The sequence below is a fragment of the Malurus melanocephalus genome, unplaced genomic scaffold (assembly GCF_030028575.1).
Source record: "Malurus melanocephalus ecotype Western Australia unplaced genomic scaffold, MMel_1.1 scaffold_437, whole genome shotgun sequence".
Taxonomy (NCBI): Eukaryota; Metazoa; Chordata; class Aves; order Passeriformes; family Maluridae; genus Malurus; species Malurus melanocephalus.
Window position 1 is genome coordinate 221907 of NW_026623669.1, and position 15828 is coordinate 237734.

The window sequence follows — 15828 nt, forward strand, 5'->3', positions numbered from 1 at the left end:
AAATTTGAGCACCCAAGGCTCAACTGGAGATAAATYGTGGCCTACTGGCCACGATTGAGGGGGAAATAAAATAAAAGGTTTTTTTCAAATATATTAGTGGTAAAAGGTACTGTAGAAATAGTATCAGTCTGTTACAGGATGAGGGTGGTTACCTCAAAAACAGAGACATGAMAAGGCAGAGATATTTAATGCTTTCTTTGCCTCTACTTTGAACACTGATAAGGGACTCCAAGTGCCTGGAGCTGGAGGACCRTGGCAGTGAATATGATCAACTCCTAGTTGATCCTGAACTTGTACAAAATGTCCAGCACACAGCTGGATAAACACATCATGTCAGGAGTGAGCAATGGGCTCATGGGGCAGGCACAAAGGGTTACAGTAAATGGGGTGACATGAGGCTGGTGACCTGTCAACTAGTGGAGTTCCACAGGGCTCCGCCTTTGGCTCTGTGCTCTTCAACATCTTCATTAACAACCTGAATGCAGGACTAAGTAAGTTTGCTGACGACATTGAATTGGGAGGAGCTGTTGACTTTTTTGAAGGCAGAGAAGTCCTGCAGGGTAACCTTGACAAATTGCATGGCTGGACAATCACTAAACAAATGAAGTTTAACAAGGGTAGGTGTCAGATGCTGGAAAACAGCACTGCTGGAAAAGGACCTGTGGGTCCTGTCTTATGGCAAGTTGAATGTGAGTCATTGTGCCCTGGCAGTCAGCAGGGCCACCCGTGTCCTGGGGGGCATCAGGCACAGCATCACCAGCCGGGCAAGGGAGGGGATTGTCCTGCCCTGCTCTGCACTGGGGCAGCCTCACYKCAGTGCTGGGAGAAATAGAAGAAAGACATGGAACTATGGCCTGAAGGAGGGCAGTGAGATGTAGGGTCTGGAGGGGAAGCCGTACGAGGAGCAGCTGGGATCACTTGGTCTGTTTAGCCTGGAGATGAGGAGACAGAGGGAAGACTTTGTTGTGGTTTTCAGGATCCCCATGAGGGTAATAGTTGGGGGAAGCACAGATCTTTTCACTGTTGTGACCAGTGAAAGGACATGAGAAAATGGCCTGAAGTCAGGGTAGTTTTAGGCTGAATATCTGGAAAAGGTACCAGAGGGTGGGCGGGCACTGGAACAGGCTCCCCAGGGAAATAGTCACAGGATCAAGMCTCACAGAGTTCATGAAGCATTTGGACAAAACTCTCAGGCCCATGGTGTGACTCTTGGGATGATCAGGAGTTGAACCTTGATGATCCTTGTTGAGCCTTTTCAATTCAGTATATCCTGATTCAACTTCTTTTGCACCATTAAACTAATAACATGGTACCAGGATGACGGTGTCCAAGTRACTAATACTATTTAGTGCATTTAGCAAAGAAAAGTATGACTTTCCAATTCTCACAAGATCCTGTTCAGGCTGGGGGGAACTTGGGGAAATCTCCAGGCTGAGGCCTGACAGATCTGGTTCTGAGCTCAGACGGTACTGCTCAGGACTTCACCCAGTCGGATCATAAGAGTCTCAAGGATGGCATCAGACCAACCACCCTGGACCATGTCCCTGCCATTGGGCTGTCCTCACGGCTGCAGCCTGATCTGCTTGTGTTTCAGCTTTGGTGCTGCCCCACCCTCACACCATTCACCACTGTGAACAGCCCCAGTGCATCTCCTCTGTCCCTCCCGCTGGTGCCAAGAATGCTTTTTGGTGTCCCCAAAGCTGCCACTTCCCCTGGCTGAACAGCCATGGTTCCACAGCCTCCCAGTGATCCTCTGCTGAACCCACTCATGTTTATCAACTTCTTTCCTGTGCTTGCTGCTCCAAAATTTATGCCCAGCTGTGGAGCAGAAGGGAACAATCACTCTCCTCCTTTGATCTATTGCTTGTGTCTCTGTTCATACAGCACAGCATGCCACTAAGTGCCTTCTTCACTGCCCATGTCAAACATCAGGACATACCAAAATAAATCAGTGACAGGATTTGTAAATAAAATACAAAATTTTAACAGAAAGTCAGAGGTGGAAACTGCATCTGTTAAACACCTCCCCTCTCTTCCCACCTCCAGCAATACCACTTTCATTTTATAAAACAAAGAAGTATTTTAAGTAGCGGAACATTGCAGAAGACTGAAGAACAATAATACTCCTAGAAAAATCCAGATTTTTCAATTGACAAGTTTGAAAAGGGTTTTGCCAGATATTTTAGAGCCTTGCTACAAGACTATGCCCACCCAGGTGTATTCTTTCCAATGCCTGTTCTGCAATCAAGCCCTCACAGGTAGTTGATTTATTAATGGTTCAACTGATTCCCTGTAAGTTAAATTAAAAATTTTAAATACTTAACTTTTATGAGACAAGATGTAATTATTTATGTTAAACTTGGCTTCACAGTGGAAGTGTTTCAATGATAAAAATTTCTGAAACTTATAATTAGGGCAGGTACAATATTCATAACAGTTTGGATGCTTTAAAGTGCTGGGTTTTTTCCTTTTAATGTTTCTTTCTAAGTGTGATTCAGCCTTTTATCTCTTAAATCCTGTCRTCCCTCGATAAAATAAAATTGAAAAGACCCCAATCGTTTGGATGAAGATTTTTATTCTTTTAAATATAGTATTTAGTCAAAGTATTTGCCTTAGGATAATTGGAATGTAGGACAGRAAGGGACCTCCGGAAGTCATTTAGTCCATCCCACTACTTTGAAGCACATATATTTAGATTCTTGATCATGTGTCACCTATTGTCTGATATCTCTGTTTTCATATTCTCCCCACAGTCAGCATTGTATCGTAACAGGCCACAGTGAAGCTTTTCCCCTGCTACATAACTCTGCCTTTATGTGAAAGATATCAATTACCATTGTCTTAGCAAGGAAAGGAATTAATAATATCTTCTTTATCTCTGTCTATTATGGCTTTGAAGGCCCTGTAAAAATTTCTGTCTTCTAAACCAGACTTTTATTTCTTACACTTTTTCCTTAGATTGCGTTTTCTTAATTTTCTCATTTATGCTTCACTTAATTTTTCGCAACTCGTGTACTTCTTCCAGTTAAAGYTTTGCAAGCATCATTACCTCCTCTATTTTACCACAACACAGAAAGACATTTACTATTTTTAATATAGGATTGCATTTGGGATTCTTACTCAGTTTGAAGTCCACTGTAGCCTTAGGTCTTCCTCTAGTGTTCATCAATCCTTCTCTGTTTTATGTGCGCATATTTTGCTTTTTACTTCAGGTATCTAGGACTGCATTTCTCTCTACAGTATTCTATTCCTTATGTAACTTTTAGCTTTTATCAGGTTTATTTATTTAATCCAGCCCTGCTTTGTAGAGTACCTGCAAACCCTTTGGCTCMAAACTGTATTCAGGTATTCATGCTTTCATATGCAACTTGTTTGCTATAAATACTGGGCACTACTACCCCAAGTAAATGCAATGCAACTTCATTATCAAAATAATATGATAATGGGTAGTGCTCTAGTTTGCATGTAAAGTAATTACTTTCTTCCTTTGTTTCAAATATCCTGAAATGTCTGCTCTTTTGTAAATCCTACTAATAGTGAGTTTGGCAAAATAAAACACTTCCATATGTCCTGAAATGCTGTCAGAGGTCTCATGTAGTCACAGCACTACATCATGCTCTCAGTACCTTCTGGTTTGATGTTTCAGGAGATGGAAGGAAGGGTAGGGTAATGTTGACTTTTCTGGTTTAGTTCTAGTCTGGCTTCCTCTTTTTTTTCTCTCTTGGAGTCGATCTAAAGTAACTAAAAATCCAACTGATAGGACAAGAGTGGCTCCTGCCATGTAGAAGCCTGCTCTGTAATCTCCAACCACATCCACAATCAGACCTGGAGAGAAACAAATGACAGCAATGTGATTGATGGAAAACAGGCTAATGTGAATTAGCTCAAGTGTGCACATATCCTCTCATAAAGGCAGTGTGCTGGCTATATTCTAGTATTGCAGCTTTCTACATTACAAGCACATGGAACATCACCCAACTATAGCATTTTTGGGTTTGAAACACAATTCATTGCTTTGTATATGTGAATTGCTAGTGAATWCAGTACGCATTTTGAAGCACTGAGTCAGACAGTGCAGGTACTGGCAGAAAAAAACCCATGCATCTGTGTATCTGAGTAGCTCCGTGTTCTGTGGTGTAGCTGTCATCAATTGCTGTGATTTGGACCACAACTGTCCAGCATGAGTGAGTTTAGAGAAGGGAAGGGTATTTGTCTGCCAGAGATAGAGCTGGAGAACATTATTTGTCCAACATTATTGGTTTCTGGTTCATCRTTCTACAAAGAGTCACAGATGTTAACAAAAAGACCTCAGTTTTCAGGGAGCTTTAAGCCAACCAAAATACRTAATGCCATTGTGTACTGTACTGAAAAGTCTCTAGTATAGTAGCACTGCAGCAGTGTGTCAGCTGCCCTGTGGGTATGATGGCACATTCCTTTGTGGGCTGATGAAGGCTGCTTGCTTGTGAGAAGTCTGTCCCTGTTCAGGGTACTCTCCAGCCCACTTTCTAAACCAACATCAGCCCTATATAGGTATAGGAACTATGAACTCAAATCCTTTAGATATTAGTCTCAAAGGAGGAGAGGAGAGCTTGAGAGTCAGTTAGGGTACCCTGCTCTTCTGTATCTTCTTTGTAGTTTACTAAATATGCACAAAGGTGTCACACTGGTCCCCAGATGATCGATACTAGTGACCAGCCACTATAATCTGTATTTTATTGAGATCTTTGCAATACAGTTTTGAGACTGTTCTGTTTCAAACCCTCTAAAAATCTTCATGTTTCTGGTATTTTCAAAAGTGAATTTARATGTTCCAGTATTCAGTCTGACCCATTTGCAATTTATTAGTGATATCATTACCACAAAAGTCACTTGTAGTGCGTGAGCAATGGTCTTCGGATGAGGGCTCAGATCTGCTTTGTACAAGTYACAGTGCTCCATTCTTTTTGCCATATCACTTTTAAAAGTCTCTACAACTTGCAGTTAATTTGTCTTTCATATTTTCAAGATGACTATATCTTGTTGCCAGCCTGTAAGTCCATGTGCTGTCTCWTTTTTTTTGTCTGCTCTCTCTTCCCACTATTTTTATGTGCTGCCTTTCCTACTTATACTGGTTGGCTCAAAAGCTGTCTAAAACCATCAGGCATCTCACTAAATGTTGCCTTGAGGTTTGCACAGTCTAATGTTTCAAGCTGTTCAATTTGAACTTCAGTAGAAACTCTCCCAACACCACCAGCATTTGTRCAACATCACTAGTCTCTTCAGTTTCAGTTTCTTCTCTGAAAGTGTGGGTCTGCTGCTTGTCCCAAAGGCACACTTTCATAGCAAGATAGTGGGAGGTCATCAAGAGGCATTATGTGGGATTCCAGAAGCAGGAACACCACCATGTGAACCCTGCCTTTTGTCCCTGCTTTCTTGTTGAACAGGTATCTCTAAAATCACCGAGAAGACAGGGAGCAAGATATTTTGGAGAGGATTTAAATGGACTGTTTTTGTTTTATGTACTTCTTGGCTCAGATAACCCTGACCTTAAAAAAAAAGGAAATTTGAGTGCAGATCCAGATCTTTCCAGACCGGATTACCATTCCCCTTTTTTCTTGTAAACTGCTATTTGGCAGTGTTATCTTAACTTACCTGCAAGAGGAGGCCCCACAAAACCTCCAGTACTTCGTATGAGCATGAACAGCCCTAGAGCACTGTCAAATTCTGGCATGCCTACAACATCTGCCAGTGCTGTAATGTGAATGGCAACWGTTGTACCAAAAAAGAATCCATAGAAGCCAGTGAATATTGCCAAGGAAAGGTAATTGTTAGCCAATGGCAACAACATCAGGGAAGTACTGATCAGTGTAATCGTCATCGCCAGCAAATGAATGGTTTTGGTAAYGTGGAGGTTGGCATACCAACCACACAGCAATCTACCTCCAAAGTCCACCATGGCCAAAATGGATAGGAGGGATGCAGTCCATGATTCATCTATTCCTAGGCTGTAGCTAAGTGGAACTAAAAATAATGGAGGAACAAAAAAACTCATAGCAGCTAATATGCCAAAAATGGCATAAAGCATAAATTCTGGTCTTCTCACAAGCATCCAGTTGAAGGTTTTGTGTACGAAGGGAGACTTATCTTCTTTGTCTATCCTGGATGCACTGTTGCCAGGTGGAGTTTCAGCTTCACAGTGAATGGTCTCAAGGAGGCAGCTGCTTGCTAGGGGTCGCATCAGTACTCCACAGACACAAATATTGAGTTGAATGCCACCTATGATCAAGAGAGCACCTTTCCATCCATATTGACTAATCAACCACTGGAAAAATGGCCCAAATGTGAATGCAAAGGCACATTCTCCAGCACTGACAATAGCATTGGCCAAAGCCCTTTTCTTGGAGAAATAATGGCTAACAATGCTAATGGCTGGTGTCCATGAAAAGGAAATGCCAAGACCTGAAAAACACCAATAGAAATAGCACTGGTTAGACACTATTGAGGTATTTTGCGAAGGTGGAAACTAAAACAGTCAGTGGTCCTACATTTGCAAATTTAGAAGCAAAACATTTTTGTTCCTAGCAGAAGCATGAGCTTAGCTGTGGCAGATGTAAGGGTATATTTGTCATGTTCTGTTCTCTAAGTTGGATGTGTTCAAGAAAGAAAGCAGGAGCATGAAGTATATATTCTATTATGTTCTCACATTAAAAAAAAGGAAGTTGGTTTAACAGCTTTGTCAGTGCATGAGAAATAGTCATGGAGTTGGAGCTAGGCAGAACTCAGAGTGTTCAGGCTGTCTGCATAAATGTTGGTACTAGGTCAGACCAGCAGGTTAAGTTGAGCTTAAGCTCAGCTTAAGCTGAGTTCAGGGTAGAAAGTGAGGCAGACATGAAAAAAGCTGATGTAATACTTCCTTTGCTCTTCATTTTCTTACTCAACTGCTTTGAGCAGACTTACAACCTGCTCTAACTGAGAGGTTTTTTTAATGGCTCCCTAGACTATTTGGCAGACCAGAACTGCCAAAGGGCTTAAATTCCAGACATTTTCTCAGGCATCCAGTGTGGAATTCAGAGTGGTTTCTTTTGTTCCCTGCTAGCTTTGCTTCCTGTTCCAGGCAAATCTGATAGCTGCTAGTTGGAGACAACTTTCTGGCCTGGTTTTGCCTAGAGTAAAGGAAAGGACTGGAATGAAATGAAAGCCTGGGCCTCTGTTCAAAAGATAAGATAAGTTGACAGAAAGTATGGGATCTCCATGTCCTTTTGCTTCAGAACCCTTTTGGAGGTTCTATAAACCTTCACAAAGCTCTTGTCTCCGAATGAAAAATAAAACACTTCATTTTCTCCTTGTATATAATTTGCAGGTGCAAATTACTGGCATCTAAGTATTTGTCTTCCCTGTCATTTCATGTTTCCTGCACAAATTCTCATTTCCAGAGTGGGACAGGAGGGAAATCACTTTAAAAGAGCATTGCTGGTTGTCATTGCTCATAAAATCRAAGTGAATACCAGATTTTAAAACTCCTGCCATTAGTACCCTCAAAAGTTACTGGTGGAAGAAAGCCAGAAAGCCATAAAGTCATACCCTGAAGGAAGCCAGTTGTTGCATACATCCAGACCATGTTGAATCCAAAAAATCCCAGTGCCATTCCTGAAAAAGCCAGAAGTCCTCCAGTGATCATAACTGTCCGATGGGAGTATTGTACACATAGTGAACTGGCAACAGGGGCTGGATCAGTAGCAAAATCAGAGAAAGAAAAATATATTAGGAACATTAAGCTGACCAACACGGCCAAACAAATAAAACATTTGGAGGAGGAGTACCCTCATAATGCTTGACACAAACAGCCTGATGGGAGGATGTCAATCAAAATTACAGTCCTTGTATCCTTGCTGATAGAGAAATGACTGTCCGCGAGGCACAGATTTTAAAATACATTCAACATATGTGGACACTTTTAAAGCAAAAGGGAATTTTAGTGCCTTCCTTGTAGCAGGACAGTTGTACTGATTTTCATGCAAGGATGCGACTACCCACAGGACAGAAGCTCATGTACTGTTTTAGCAGAAGGTGAAACTTTAGCCATAGAATCTATGGGTTCATCTAGAAGAATTGTTTTATTGAGAATGTATTATTGATATGGTCAGCATGAAAACTTTCTGGAGAAAACKAACTTTTGTTTTCTAGAATTTTGCAAAAGTCAACCCTTAATGGAATTTTAAAAGTTTATAAAGGACCAAAAATTAAAGTTTATTTTGTGGTAATAATTTTAGAGAAAATTGACAGTTCATTTCTTAAATCTTTATTTTAGTACAATTTCTCTCAGCAGGGACTCTTCAACATAAGGGCAAAAGTACAATTGGTACAGATCTGATGGTGCAGCAACTTCTCTGGTCTCTAGTCGCTGTCTGAAACACCTGAAATGWCAGGGATATTTTTGCTTAATTCTGCCTGGGTGTTTTTCCATCAGCTTAGCAGAGTTGAGGTGAAGGTCGTAGGATTTCTTTAAATAGTCATGGCCACTAGGGGGATCCCAAGCACCACCTGGCATGAATCAGCTTTCCACAATCCGCTAAATATCCTGGGAACTGGAGTTCGTGCATAAAACGGAATTCCATTAACGAGGACCATGTTTCTCAGAGGAAGGAAATAAGTAGGAATACAATGATTAAGAGAGAGCAGCCAGCAAGAAAAGTTTCACATTAGTTTTTAGGGGCAGGTTTTTGTACATTCACCTGTGTAAAAATCATAATTTGATAGTTGAGTGAAATAAACCTCGCAGAGTACTAATTGTTGTAAAATCTGCAGGATGTACATTGTCTGATAGCAGAAAGACCTGGCAGGAGTTACACAAACCCCAAATGTCTCATTATCTTTTACAGAAAAAATTTGATGATACAGTACATGCAGCTAGTGAACCATACATTATGATATAAAAAAAGAAGACAAAAGTAGACAGGATAATTTCCATGAAAGTGCTTGAAGACAAGAGAAAGATCTGAAGTTGGAGCAGAAATACCACCAAAACTCAAATTTTTAAATAGCAAATAAGGAGGATAAACAGGCAGAAATTGAGCATGGGATAAAAAGAGAAAGAAATAAACTAGCCACAGAACTGGAAATGGGTAAAACAGCTAGATTCCAGAGTCTGATGGGATAAGCACACGACACAGAAAATGTACAAGCAATGGAAATGGATGACAATGAGAGTGCAAAGAGAAAGGTGATGGGAGGTGTACATCAGTACCGAGAGAAGGCTGGTGAAGGTGATGGGGAGAATCCTTTCTGTGGTAAACTGAACASCCTGTTGCAACTGCAGACCTTGGGAGTAGAAGCACATTCTCTCCTTCAACTCAAGAAACAGATCTGCTGGTTTAAAGGAACTAAGTAGGAAAAAATAACAATTCAGTGATCATACTTCATATGGAGAAAAATTACATTTAAGGTCTCCCAGAGATACATACTAATAGACTAAGCCAGGCCAGGAAATATGCTCAAAGAACTGGAGGGTCAGGTGATCTTCATCAGGAATTCCTATGGTCCCTATGAATGAAGCAAAGGCAGGAAAAGATGAGGACAATTATGTATTGACCTGAGATATTTATAAACTACTATACAGAGGGGGTTTGAAATGTTTTGTCATCAACCTTTATTTACTAAAAGGTGATTATTTTTATAGGATTTCCAAGGATTTCTGCTGAAATCATAGCTGCCTTCTTTGAAGTAGGCCAATCTCACATCAGGCTAGGCAAATACATTTTTGCTAGTTTATACTTGTTAATATTGTGTCATATGCTCTATTCCTTGATACATCCTTATGTTATGTAAATATGTGCTATGACAAAACAAAACCTAATGAAAACAGGACTTTGAGTTTTTTCCTCCTATGCTGGCTTTTTCTTCTCATGAAGTTCAAATGCCTGAGTGACAAAATAGTATCATCATATGTCAGTGGTATGTCTAATTTGTAAACCAAATTGATATATTACCATTTATTCATTTCTGTGGTCTGTGAAGCAGGTTTTTAAATTTTTTTTTTCAGTTAATTATATCTGTCACTGCAAAGCAGSCATTCAAGGATAGCAGCTTATGGAACTGATAGAATCTTCTCAACTTATGACTTACTTTATCTTTTTACTTTGACTTTGGGTTTCTCTTTTTTTTTCCTTCTGAATAGATTTTTCAAAGAAAGATCAGTTGCTCTTGATGTTTGGAAGTACTGCAGTTCCAAGCAATAATACTGAGTCGGATGCCTATAATTATATGCTGTTGATGCAAAGTGTCTTCACAGACAAAATTATGATAGCATTTATTATGTAAGGATATTTGCCTATTGCAACCATATATCTCTATGAGAATATGCAGAGCAGACTTCACAAAATCTGTACAGTTCAAGCCTGCACATGTGTGGAATCCTCACTATCATGTAAAGGATCATGCAGTTTACAAGGGCACTAAGAACTCTCTGCACAACCCAGCTGAGTCAAATGCAGTATGTTTCCGATTATTCCCTCCTTGATCTGGTGAGATGTGGTATTTGACCTGTTCCCATAGCTCACAGTCTTCGACTGGGATACTTTACTCTCTCTTCCCCTACTCTCTGCCTGTGTGGTCTTGTCTTTCTTGTGCATCTCTGAGTTTACTGATTTTTTTTTCTTTTTAACTCTGGGAGTCTTCTGGTAGATCAATGACTTGTAATCAGACTAAGAAGGGTAAAGAAGAGCCAGAAATGGTAATATATGCAAAGAAAGGGGATCGTGGTGAAGACAAAAAGGAGAAGTGGGGAAAAGCAGGACTGAATCATTTTAGTAGCAGAAGGCTTCCCTGCTAGACAGGGTCAGAATCCTTTTGTTTTAAAGTACTTTGAGAAAGTGACAGTCATCTGAGATCAGTGAACCTGCACAAAATGGTTTAAGAGCGTGATTCAACAAGCTCTGTATAGTGTGATCTCCAATGAGTTTCATTCAAAGCCTGTAGCAAAACCTAATGAGTTCARGAACATGAAGTTTTTTCAGTCAATCAGATTCCTGTGCTTACAGAGCACTGTGTTATTAACCCATTCTATGTGTGAGGCAGCAAATTCCAATTTTCTGTAAGCAAATTTGCTGTATTTTCTGTAGAGACAGAAGAAGAAAGTCTAGACCTTACATGTTTCTGGGTTTGGGTTTTTTTAAGCTTTTCAAACTTGCTCAGGTAGTTAATACATTAAAATAAAATGCTAGAGGAGCACTACTACCTACCTCCTAAATGAAAGACGGCAATAGTTACTGATGTGATCCAAGAAGTGGTGCTTGCAAGTTCATCAAAGTGCTGCTGGATTTCAACAAAGAACAGACCAAAAGTCTTGAGGACGGCAACAGTGAGGCCCATCACCATGAAGGCTGACACTACCACAACCCATCCATAGCCACCATCTGGTGGATTGCTGTCTTTAGCCTGCATATTTTCTAATTCTCAGATCTCTTCTGGGTTTTGGGTTGTATTTTCTTTTTTTTTTTTTCCTGGAGTGGTAGTGATGGTGAAGAGGTTTTTTAACAGATCTGCAAATTGGTAGAAGGCCTTCTGTTAAGGAAACTAATTAAAATATTCTAGGAATGGCTTACACAAGTAATTACCAAGTTGAAATATAGCATGCATTACAGTGGTTTGACTGAAAATATTACCTGGGGAACAGATGTCCCAAGAGACAGAAGACTGAGTAAAGAAATTAAAAAAAAAAAAAAAAAAAAAAAAAAAAATTCAAGTACAGAGTGAAGAAAACAAAAGAAGCATGCAGATGTGAACACAGGAGAGAAGACAATGAGAAAAGATACAGACAGAAGACTTTTAAAGATAGAAGAATTTAAGGGTCCTCATCATTTTAGTATTTATAAATATTAATCATTCCTGCACTGCCATGCATTTTTGGCAAATGGTGTACATCCATTCTTGTGAAGGTATATTGATAGGCAAGAATATTTTACTAAACACAGAATAGGAAAAATGCCTATTACCCCTTAAAAGTTTTGCGCCAAATTGGAGTAATCATGCAGTACATGGAAGACATGAAATCTGGCAGAGTGAGAGAAACATGAATACATTTTTCTGGTTTCCTCATGGACACTAAATTCTGAGCAAGTATATTGTGCAAAATGCAGAAGACCATGGCACTCCTATCTCAGGGGGTGAATGGGAGTTTGACATAGCTGAGGATGTRCTAGATGTAAAATTATCTTCCCTGCATGCAGCTGGGAAAAATGAGCTTCAAGGGAATCCATACCACCTGAAATTATCCAGTACAAAGGAGCAGCCACCTGTCACGTGATTTGCTCCATTGAAGTATACAGTCACAGGAGGACCTGAATCACTGCAGCAGAGTGGGGAAAAGAAGCCATCAGAGCCTTGTAGTCATGAGAAGCAAAATGATTCTGTTACTGTGTGTCTGGACTGATGTGGCACTGGACACATTTGCATGTCCTAAAATATCTTAGAAGAACCACAAGAGAGGGAAAGACAGCTTTGTGTTGAGGTCTATATTAAAGAAAGAGGTTTTCATTCCCACAATTTCTGAGTGACCTTAAGAAAGTTGTTTGATCTTGCCATGTCTGTTTTTTCAGTTGTCAAATGCAGCTAATACTTCCAAAGGTCATAAATTTTGTAAAGTTGGAAGCATTAATACTTGTATTAGTGCTCATTTACTATAAGAAAAGACAGAAACTATATCAAGTTTTAGCCATGTCTTCTAATATTGCTGGGTTCAGTAGCATGGTCATAATTTTATTTGAGGCCTGAAAGTACATGAAAAGGATGCAACACTCAAGCTAAATGAGCCTGTCTAGGCAGAGTGATACTGATATTTCTGCATTCTGCATGGACGTGCCTGGGCATGAGATTATGATTAGTGCCACAAGACAGATAGAAGAAATCCTGCTACTTACCAGGCAGCACCCAGACTAAAACAGGCATGATAAAATCTACTTTCTCACACCACCCAGAATGCTTCCCTTTCATTAAGCAAACTCTGTYCCAGGAGGAGTATGCATCAGGCCTTGCTGTTTACCAAACTTAAATGAATGGCATGTTTCCTTATGACAAATACATCTTGTCACAGCTCAGAATTTAGCCTTCAGTTCCTTTTAATGATCACAGTGTTACATGTAACTCCAAAATGAAATTATTATTTCAGTCATTGATTAATGAGGTAGTTATTTTCTAGCCGCCCTACAGCTTTGAAAGCAGTGCAGCTAAATATTATAGGGAATTGTTGTAATGCCTGAACAGGGTAGAAGAAAGCATAGATAYTACAATGAGGGAACATGTTTCTGAAACAATGCTTTGCTTTCTTCCTCCTCGCACTTGCAAGAGAAAGTTTATTACAAGATGATGTAATTGCAAAAAATCTAAGCTGAAAAACCTACACAGGATCTCCTTTTGCTCTTAGCTATTGAGTAATGGTAAACGGTAAGATTTTAATATCTTCACTTACTCATCTTGTACCTGAAACTAACCTTTTGAATGAAAGACCTGTAGGGAAACTACTTTCTGTTGTGCCTGGCCATACACAAGATCCCTCAAAAATATAAAGCTGTGCCTGGAAGCATCAGMATTCTGCCTGGCATCTATTGGCTCCTACCTCCAAGATTTCTCATGGCAGCTTGATCAGACATCCTGTGAGACAGGGGCTAAAATCAGGAAAGCCACAATGCTGTCACCTGTGCTTGGTGTGTGCATCAGCAAGAGTAGATATCTCTATTAGTAGTGTCATTATGCTCACAGCAAAATTTGCCAGCAAGAACTTGTAGGCAAGAGTGAAACCTTTATCTTTGCACCTGGACAGCTATAGAGGCATTTCCTGAGGCACCAGGGCTGTTCCTCTATTCATGCTCTACAAGTTATCCAAGCTATTTCTGCTTTGATTCAAGTCAATGCTTCAAAAAGCTTATCAGACAATAATAAAAACAAATTATAAAACACTTATCTCACTGCTTGCATTTTAGGGTGCCATATAAACTTGTSAAGATGGATACCTGTTTTACTTGATTATCTTGTGCTCCATGTTCTAATTTATTTTTTACAAAAGAGCAAATGAGTTGAATACATTTGCTGCACATTGCAAAACAACTAGGTGGTGGAATCAAGAACAGACTGTTGTTAGAACAAATCCTAATCTTCTTATTTTCATGTCACATATATAACACTCCCCAAAAAAGTGTATTCACTCTCTCTGAATGAAAGCTGGGGGGACCTGTTATGAGCTAGTGATACTTTAAAGAGATAGGTCTCCGAAGAAAACAAAAGAAGTCAAGTATTATGCTTAGATAAAGAAATGTGATTTGTTAATTGGTGTTTGGTTTGGGTTTCCAGTACAAATACAGTACTTCACCTTGGATTTGTACTTATCAAAAAAAAAAAAAAAAAAAAAAAAAAAAAAAAAAAAAAAAAAAAAAGAGAAAGGGAAGAAAAACATACTTGATGTATACAGATTCAAAGCTACTTTAACACAGCCTTTTTCAAGGCTGACACCTTGAAACAGGAACTACATAAAACTAAATACAAAGTAGACATTTAATAAATTAATAACAGATTAAATACTATAGTCTTGTTTTAATTGTTATATTAGAAAAAAAGATGGAAAGAAACAAGAAAATCAAGTGCCTTGGTACACAGACAAGGAATCACCCTATGTTTCTCACATTCAGATACCTTACAGTCTTCATCTAATACTCAGACCAGCTCTGCTGATGCTCACCTGTCACTAGAGCTTCAATTACWATAAAGTCATATTAATTACTGCTCCTCAGACAAAAACTCTGGAGGAACTCTTAATTAAATTCTCCTTTCTAACTTCATAATATCATTTTCAAAGGAGTCACTCTTATGAGTAAGATCTATAACACAGTTTATTGATAAAGCATATTAGAATGGAAAAGAGGGGCTGAAAGCTCTGAGCAACCATTTAGAAGTAACAAAAATCAAGTATAGAATCAAGAAATTACCTTTTCCAGGTAGCTAAGTCTTGTATGGGATATGAAGCTCTTCCTTCACTGGAAGGTTCCAGTTGTATGTAAGTTCTTGAGTTGTGCTGCAAACCACTAGGTCATCTTTGTCATCTGAACTACAATCTGGCTGTCTGAACAAACCAAGCTGTCTCATACAGGATGTGTAAGCATCAGATTTTATAAGAATCCCCTCCTCCCCTCCTCAAAAGTTATTTGACTCCACCTATACACAGAAAAACAAAGTTCTGTCGTGATTAGAGATCAGAGAAAGCAAAATCAGGAATGGGTGGAGGAAACTAGAGGGGGAAGGCAGATTTTGTTATGTATCTGCACTGTACTTACAGCAGCCTTGGCTGCTGTCCACATTTTTTGTTGAATTCAACTATTGGACCAGCCAGAAAGTTCAGATGTGTCAGTTGACTTTAAACTCCCCTATGTTCTGTGGCATTTACTGCAAATGTTAATTCAAATTTGAAATTAATTTGTGTCTTCCCTATGGCTGTGCTATTGGGCAGATGTGGGCTACAGTGAGCATCATATAGCCTGCAGCAACTAAAGAAATTATAGGAAGGTTGAATGTGCTCTCCTGAGCATGATGCATGCATTTTCAGAGCCTTTCACCACACCAGAGAAGTCCTTTAGTTGTCTGATTTAGGAGCCCACAGTTGAATAATGCTAGATCTTGTAAAGGTTTTCTCTCCCTGTTYTCATTGCTAGTTTTTTTAACTTATTCCCTTTCCTACCAATTTGTTTTGCATTAAGATTGTGCGGCTAAACTGCTTTTGTGATTGTTGGAGGGGTGTGGTGGGTTGTTGCAGTAGCTTGTTGCTTTTTATAATATTTACTTATTAGTGTACTTACTTCATGACTTGAC

General features: G+C 39.5%; 1 protein-coding gene across 2 annotated transcripts; it reads right to left on the reverse strand.

Moving 5' to 3' along the window:
* Positions 1-1701: 1701 nt before the first annotated feature.
* LOC130581812 (monocarboxylate transporter 13-like) lies at positions 1702-15451 on the reverse strand. 2 transcript variants are annotated; one of them, XM_057380139.1, is made up of 5 exons: positions 14952-15450; positions 11217-11516; positions 7561-7704; positions 5632-6438; positions 1704-3825 (listed from the first exon to the last, which is right to left on the reverse strand). In XM_057380139.1, exons 2-5 carry the CDS (start codon positions 11416-11418, stop codon positions 3620-3622), a joined length of 1359 nt encoding a protein of 452 aa, XP_057236122.1. In that variant the 5' UTR covers positions 11419-11516; positions 14952-15450; the 3' UTR covers positions 1704-3619. The 2 variants fall into 2 exon arrangements, with proteins under 2 accessions (XP_057236123.1, XP_057236122.1); XM_057380140.1 differs by lacking the exon at positions 11217-11516 and having other exon boundaries at positions 1702-3825; positions 14952-15451.
* Between the last annotated feature and the right edge of the window lie 377 nt (positions 15452-15828).